This window comes from Spermophilus citellus, assembly GCF_964194105.1.
Source record: "Spermophilus citellus genome assembly, chromosome: 9".
NCBI lineage: Eukaryota > Metazoa > Chordata > Mammalia > Rodentia > Sciuridae > Spermophilus > Spermophilus citellus.
The window spans coordinates 121,126,391-121,134,334 of NC_138191.1; the positions used below are offsets into that span (position 1 = coordinate 121,126,391).

Below are 7,944 nucleotides of genomic sequence, written 5' to 3' on the forward strand. Positions count from 1 at the left end.
AAAGGGGACTTCTGGCGGGTGTTACTTCTTAAACTGCGTGCTGGATACCCAAGTATATTATTCTATTCATTTTTTTTGTTCTCTTACCTTAAATAATGCATTTTTTCACATTTAAAAAATTATTTATTTTTAGTTGGACACAATACCTTTGTTTTATTTATTTTTATATGATCCTGAGGATCGAACCCAGGGCCTCGCACGCGTTAGGTGAGTGCTTTGCCAGCCACTGAGCCACAACCCCAGCCCTTTTTTCACATTTTTATTGGTGCGTATTGATGGGATTTGCTGTTGCATATTTGCACACAAACACAACATAGCAATATAGTGTGGCCAGTTCACTCCCCAGCATTTTCTCCTTTCTGCCTGCCTCCCTCCCACTTCCTGGCCCCTTTTCTCTACAATCTCCCTTGGGTTTTCAGGAGATCCACCCCCAATTCTGTCTTTCTTTTTCCTCTTATTTAACATGATGGTCTCTAGTTCAAATAATGCATTTTTTTCCAGTGCTGGGATTAAACCCAGTGCCTCACACATGCCAGGCACACGCTCTACCACTGAACTGCACCCCCAGCCCAAGTAATGTATTTTTAAGAAATCATTTTTTTTGGATGATATCACACAGAAATGTAGCATTTAAATTTTCCATCCCTCGTTGAATTGAATAGTGAATTTAGTTATGAGTAATTTAGCCTAAAATGAACCTTCTAGTAAGGATTTCACCTGTGAATTAAACATATTTAGAGGGCTGGGGGTGGAGCTCGGTGGCAGAGGGCTTTCCGAGATTGCACAAAGCCCTGGGTTCCACCCCCCTGCACTGCAAAGTACACAGTTGTGACAGGGAGCTGATGTGTGCAGTGAATGTTTGGCATTGAGGTCTGATGATAACACCTGAGTTCAAATTCTAGCTCAGTGCCCTGTCCCCTGTGTCACCTTGAGCAGACCACTTCTCACATTCTGTTGAAGGGGAAAATACCTCCTAGACAGAGTTGCTATGGAAATTATGCATGACGATGCATGGAAGCTTCTCAGACACACAGGTGCTCCACTGGTGTGCCTCACCTCCAACCCTACCAATGCTTTCCTTTTCCTCTAGTGGTTCTGTTCATCGGAGTCAAACGGACTTTGCTTTTGTGACGGGCAACTTGCTTGTGAAATTCTTATCCACCCAAATCCGTGGGAGCTTGGACCCCTATCAAGGTCAGGAGATTATGGTGCGGGCCATGCTGGCCTTCCTGCAGAGGCATCTTGGTAAGAAGAGAGCTGGGGGGCTGGGGATGTGGCTCAAGTGGTAGCGCGCTCGCCTGGCATGCGTGCTGCCCGGGTTCGATCCTCAGCACCACATACCAACAAAGATGTTGTGTCCGCCGAGAACTAAAAAAAAAATAATAAATATTAAAAATTCTCTCTCTCTCTCTCTCTCTCTCTCTCTCCTCTCTCATTCTCTCTTTAAAAAAAAAAAAAAGAAGAGGAGAGCTGGGGCCCAGGGGGCAGATGTGGGGTCCCTTAGAATTCACTGCAGCACAGTGATCAGTACGAACATGGCTGAGCCCCAAGATAAGGAGTTACATAGCATTAAAGAAAAAGCACGCGCCTGGAGGTTGGGGGACCCCGAGTCTGGCTCTTACTGGTCATTCAGCCTCGCTGAGCCTTGGTTCCTCACTGCAAATAGTGCACTCACCTCTGCACTCCATCGCCACTGTCCTAACCCAGGCTTATCATCACTAATTTATCTGCATTGCGAGGGAGATTATGATAACTGAGCTAAATGTATGAAAGTTCTTTAAAGAAACCAAGCACGGAAGGATTGTGACTCATGACATAAGTCACTGTCAGCTCATTGGCAAGGCCTTTACGAGCTCTGGTCTCCTCCACCAGAGGGGCTGTCTTCCCCAGGGCGCCATCAAGCCTTCTTCGCCACTGGGAATGTGAATGGTTATAAGGGTTGATTCTAGTCTTTTGGTTGGAAAGACTACAAGTTCACTATCTTACCTTGAGAAAAAAGTGAAATTCATGTAAGAGAGGGCGCCCGGGCCAAGGGGCTGGTGCAGTTACATGAGCCAGTGTCACCTGCAGGACTGTCGTCTTGTCCCGTCTGTCTGGCCAGCTCAGCCTCTCTGTCCTGTCCTCTCGTGATGTCCACGTCTGTTCATCCAGGATGCCTTTTTCTTTCTTCCTGCTGTTTTTTCCTTGTGCTGACGGCGTCCGCTCGTTCATTCCGCTCCTCCTACCCCTGGGTCTTTCCTTGTTGGCTCCCACTGCTCTCCGCCATGTTTTTCAAATGTCTTCATCCAGATTCCCAAGAGAGTCAGTTTGATCGCATCAGCATATCTTTGCCTGCCAAGGCACATTGTTGGCCACTGTTCCACCTAGTCCTGGCGTTCCCAAATCAGGTGTCTGATTGGAGGCCACCACCACCTGCCATCAGAAGGGAGCTGGGCTCGGCTGGACTCTTAAGGTTTGAAGCATTTTCTAAACAAAATGACGCTTGCTCTTGATCTTGACGGGAGAAGAGAGCTCCCAGGCAGGGAAGGGACGAGAGTCCCGTGGGCAGTGGTCTTGGTCAGTTTTGAGAAGCTCTCTGGTGTACCTGGAGCTCAGGATAATGAATTGTTGAAATGTAGAGGTAGAGAAGCGGGCAGAGGGCAGATGTAGAGCCCATGCGTTTGCTGAAGTTAGTTCGGGGTTTATCCCACAGGCTAGGAGGAGCCCTCGGTGGTTCTAAGCAGGAGAAGGTCACAGTTAGACTTTTAACATAGTCTGCCTGCTGGAGGCCAGGAGGGCAGGGGTGAGTTGAGAGGCAGCGAGCCCAATGGAAGGAGCCGGTAAGGTGGGAGACATGGCCTGGGCTGTTCACCTGGCAAAGAGAAAAGCTTTTTTGTGGCTGCTCAGTGTGTTGTCACATGGAAACTAAAATAGTCTGCAGGTGGCTCAGCTGCACCTCTAGCTCCTGAAAATACCATTCTGCTGATCCAGGGTGTCACCTTCCAGGAAGAAGATGGCTGCTTGCTCTGTGTTCACTGTGCGCTCCCGTCTCCAGCTCCTCAGCCTTCCGCCCACTCTCCTAGAGGACTGTTCACACCTTCTCCTTCCTCCCTAAACCCCTGGCACCTCTTGCCTCAGCCTGTCTCTCAGCTCAGCAACTTTGCCTCCCACTTCAAGGCGACTGGAGGCGACTAGCACTTCCTCAGACCCCCGCAGCCCCTCCCCCGGGCCGGCTCTTCTGTCTGCTCAGGGTGGTCACAGCAGCAGCTTGTCTTCTACTTTAGATCATCTTCTCTACTGGTTTATTTCATGCCAAAGTTTCTTCCTTAAAAACTAAAGAAATGGGGGGAAAAAAACTGCCAGTTACTGTGACATATGCCTGTAACTCTAGTGACTTGAGTGCTGAGACAGATTGCAGCTTGAGGCCAGCCTGGGAGACATGAGACCCTGTCTCAAAATAAAAAATAAAGACGGGCTGAGGATGTGGCTAGGGGTAGCAAATCCCTGGGTTCATTCCTCAGGACCACAAGTTGAAGTAAAAAAAATAGAAACTCTGGGGCTGGGCTTATGGCTCAGTGGTGGAGCACCTGCCCAGCATGTGTGAAGTCCTGGGTTCAGTCCCAACACTGCAAAACAAGCAGAAAAGAAAATTCTCCCGACTTCAGTATCCCCTCCAGTTATCACCCATGCCCTGTTCCCTCCAACTCTCAGAATGACATCTGTCTTTATTTGTCTAATTCCTTTCTTCTCATTCTCATCTATCTTAAGCACAGTCCTCTCAGGCTTCTGCAGTGCACTCCTTCATCAAAACTGCTGGGGTCAAGGTCCTCGTGACCTTCACAATGCCAAATCCTTAGCCAGTTCCTGTTCCTCATCTCACTGCAACTCTGAGCAGCTCAGGGAGGGTTGATAACGCCCTCCTCTGCGGAGGGCTTGCTATCTTTGCTTCTGGCGTTATAGATTGTCTCCTCTCTTGCTTCCCCCAGCCAGCCTTGCCACTTCCAGGGCTCAGTGCTTGGACCTTGGCTTAATCTATTTTCAAAAAATGCCTGATGCTGAGACTTTATAAAGAAAAGAGATCTATTTAGCAGTTATAGTTAGCAGGTATATTTAACAGTTCTGGAGATTGAAGAGCATGGTGCCAGCTCCATCCCTACAGTTAGTTCTTAGGTCAAAGATTGTCACTTCTAGTAGATCTCCCATCCAGTCCCTCAGAAATGGGTTGGGGATGTGGTTCAGTGGTAGAACACTTAACCTAGTATATCTAAGGCCCTGGGTTCAATCCCTAGCATCCCCCCCCCCAACAAAAAGGAATATATGTCACCAGTCCCACAGCCCCATCCTGTCTGTCACCTCTCACCTCAGTTACTGCCAGTCTCCAGCCTATCCCTCTTTCCCCCCATTGAATCTTTTCTTAACAGGGCAGCCAGAGTGGTCTTTTTAGGAAGTTAGTCGGATCTTGTCACTCCTTTGCTCTCAATCTAACAATGGCATTTCTCTGAGAGTCTCTCATTCCTGCTGGGCCTATCTGATGTGACCGTCCTTCCTGGCCTCTGCTCCTACTGTTCTTCCCTTAGCCTACTTCACTCTCACCACATAAACCCTCAGTGTCAGGCACACTTCTGCCTCAGGGCCTTTGCACTGCTGCTCCCTCTGCCTGAAACATTTCTCCCAGATAGTCTTATGGCTTACTCCCACCTCCTTTAAGTCTTTGCTTAAATCTCATCCTCTCCACCTTGACTACCCTTTTTACATCACAGCACCTTCACCTCCACCCTCAGCCTTGTCCCTCCCCACATACAACACTTACTCCCTTTTTACATCCTCCATAATTTATTTTGTTTGAGTCTCTCTCTGCCTACTAGAAGATGAGCTCTCTAAAGACAGGGTTTCTGCCTCTTTTTCTCTTGGATGTATTTTAAGCACTAAGAACAGAAGGTGGCACACAGTGGGTGTGTTCAATATTTTTTGAGTTAGTGACTATGTAGCGCTGATGTGTTGAGCAATTATTCCATGCCAGGCACTGGATACCCAAAGAGAAATGAGAATGGTCCCTCCCTTTGTCCCGGGTTCTGGCACCATTTGCCCATTCAGCTGAACCCTCCTCCCTTGGCTAAAGAGCTTAGACCCTTTCTTTTTTAAATATTTTTTTAGTTGTAGATGGACAAATATCTTTATGTATTTTTGTGTGGTGCTGAGATTTGAGCCCAGTGCCTCACTTGCATGCAAGGCAAGTGATCTACCACTGAGCCCCAACCCCAGTCCCAGACCCTTTCTTTTTTTTCTGGTGCTGGGGATTGAACCCAGGTGTGCACTACCACTGAGCTACACCTCCACCCCTTTGGATTTTTTTTGAGATAGGCTCTCACTAAGTTGCTGAGGCTGGCCTTGAACTTGGGATCCTCCTGACTGTTCTTGCCACGTGAGGCCCTTCTGCACGTGATCCCAGGGCCTCCTCTGGAGTTACGCCTGGTGTTAATGCTGCTTTATGGATTGCTACCCTGTGGCTTCTGCCTGGGGTGACGTGGTAGTTGCACCCAGTGGCCGTGTATTAGGATCTCGTCTTGTTTAGCAACATCCCTGAGCCTGGAAGCCGACTTTCCATTTTCTCTGCCTTCCTGTCCTGGATGTAAATTTTGTCTCCAGCTCTTATCAGCTGCAGCTGACCTTGGGCAAATCAGGTTAGCTTCTCAACTATAAAATAGGGCTAACAGTGGCACTTAGCCCACAGGGTGATTGTGAAAATTATGTGAAACACCATCCCCTGGAATGGTTCTGCTGCAGGGTGTATTGCCAGCTGTTGCATCATTACTGAGTTGCCGCAGATTAAGTCAGTCATTTATAAAGGCACAGAGTGATCGTTACCGCTCCCGCCGTCACAACCACCAGCCAGTCTGTCTGGTATCCCAGGTGCTCCTCTCTGGGATGACCCCCGAGTCCCCGAGAGCTCCTCTTTGGCCTCACTTTACAATGATTTGCCTAACCTTCCTCTTCTTTCCCCTTTCAGACCTGAAAGAGAACTATGATCAATGGAACGACCTCATGGAAGGCATTGGACCATGCCTCATCCCGGGGGCTCCACACCATCTGTCTAGTCTGTAGGCTCAACTGGCCATTTGTAAAAGGTCACTCGAGCTGAGCTTCCCGGGGCCACCCATAGCCTGTCGGGAGGGGTCCACAGGACTCTCTTTCACTGACTGAGAGGATTAATCACCCTGCTGATTGGATAGCTGGGTTATTTGATCTTGGACTTGTTGATCTTAAACTCACGTTGTGACAGGGATCATTAACTGATGGACAAAGTGATTCTGTGGGACCCTGATGGTGTGGGGAACAAGCAGTGGGGGGGTGGGGGGAGCGAAGGGAGAGCTGGGCCCTAGGCTGAGCCCTGTGGAGCCGGGAGGTGAAGACTCAGCCCCCCCCACCCAGCCTCCTGCCTCACCTTGGGCCAGTGCTGCTTCCTCTGTGGCAACAGTGACGCCAGAACACAGAGGGAGACCTTCAGGGCTTCTGCCCTACCTGGCACTGCCTCTCCCGCCTCTCCACCTTCTCCCTCCCCAGGGCCACTTGGTGACACAGGCACTGTAGGTAATTTTCAAGGATACGGGCCATCACCAGATTTGCCATTTATTTTCAGTTTTTCTCATTGCGTGAAGCCTAGTTCTGGGCCTCAGTTATACCTCCAGCCCACAGGAGGCGGGTGGTATTGTTCTGACAGGGAGAGTCTCTACAGCACAAAGGGGTGCCTCAGAGTTCTGGGTGTTTGAGGGTTTTGCCAGGAAGCAAATGAGCAAGTTGGTTTGGGCAGAGAGGAGAGTAGTGCTGTCACCGTTAGCACAGGACTTGCCACAGAGCGAGGTAGTTTGGTCAGCTCAGACTCAATGCCACTCCTAGAGAAGTCTAGGATCAGCTCGGTTTTGCCTGTTACCTCAGATAACTTGAACCGCCAACCTGCTCAGAAGCAGGGCGCTTTAGTGGTTTTTCTTCTTTGCCTCAGGGTCTGAGGCAAAAAAAAAGAAAAAAGATGAAATTTCTTTTCTGTTCCATTTATAATTTGAATGATATCGATACTCACGTTTGCCTAATGATAGATTTGGAATATTCTCTCTCTTTAATCTGCTTTAGATCAAGAGGGGGAGCCATCTGGAAGTGACTCTTCCTTCTGTCTTTCTTTGTTCACTAACCACGTGGGCCCTGTGTACAAGTCTTTGTAAGGAAAGGAAGACTCCAAGGCATCTAGTTCATCAGCCTGAAACTCCACCTCCACCTTCAAGGCTTCTAACCTCAGTCCTGGGAGGGGACCCGGAACAGGCAGGAGCAAAAGGGAAGGGCATCTACACAGTAGTCCAAGGTCAGGGTCACCAAGCAAGCTGGAGGCTGGGCACAGTGGTGCATGCCTGTGGTCCCATGGTCCAGGAGTCTGAGGCAAGAGGATCACGAGTTCAAAGCCAGCCTCAGCAACTTAGTAAGACCCTATCTCAAAAAATAAAAAGGGCTGGGGATGTGGCTCAGGGGTCAAGTGCCCTTGGGTTCAATCCCTGCTAACAAAAAAGCACACTGGAGGATCTGTGAATTTTGTGGCACCCTAGGAGCATCAGGAGGATGTCATTAAGTCCCAGGGATCTGGAGCTATATAGCCTGGTTTGGAGTCTTGGCTCCAACATTGCTAACTGGGTGAATGAGCAGATTTTGTTCTCTTCCCAGTCTCAGTTCCTGCATTTCTAAAGTGAGGGTCTGCACTATGAAGAGTTGGAAGGATTAAGTGAGGGGATATATTTAACCCCTGGGTTATTAAAATTTATGTTTCCTACTTTCCAAACACATGAGGGTTTTTCTAGCTGTAGGTATTATTTTCTCAATCAATTGCTTTGTGGTCAGAGAAAATGACCCACATGGTTTACATCCTTCAGCATTTGTTGAAACTTGATTGTTGGCCATGTGTGAGGTGCGTTTTGTAAATATTCC

General features: G+C 48.7%; 1 protein-coding gene across 7 annotated transcripts in view; it reads left to right on the forward strand.

The window, feature by feature from the left end:
- PAFAH2 (platelet activating factor acetylhydrolase 2) overlaps window positions 1-7,654 on the forward strand; it is a 32,536-nt gene extending 24,882 nt beyond the window's left edge. For all 7 annotated transcript variants that reach the window (XM_081306222.1, XM_081306227.1, XM_081306223.1 and 4 more), the window contains 2 exons: window positions 1,091-1,245; window positions 5,987-7,654. In XM_081306222.1, the coding sequence (XP_081162348.1) occupies window positions 1,091-1,245; window positions 5,987-6,081 (250 nt within the window). In that variant the 3' untranslated portion in view covers window positions 6,082-7,654. The remainder of the gene's footprint in view (window positions 1-1,090; window positions 1,246-5,986) is intronic.
- Window positions 7,655-7,944: the final 290 nt, after the last annotated feature.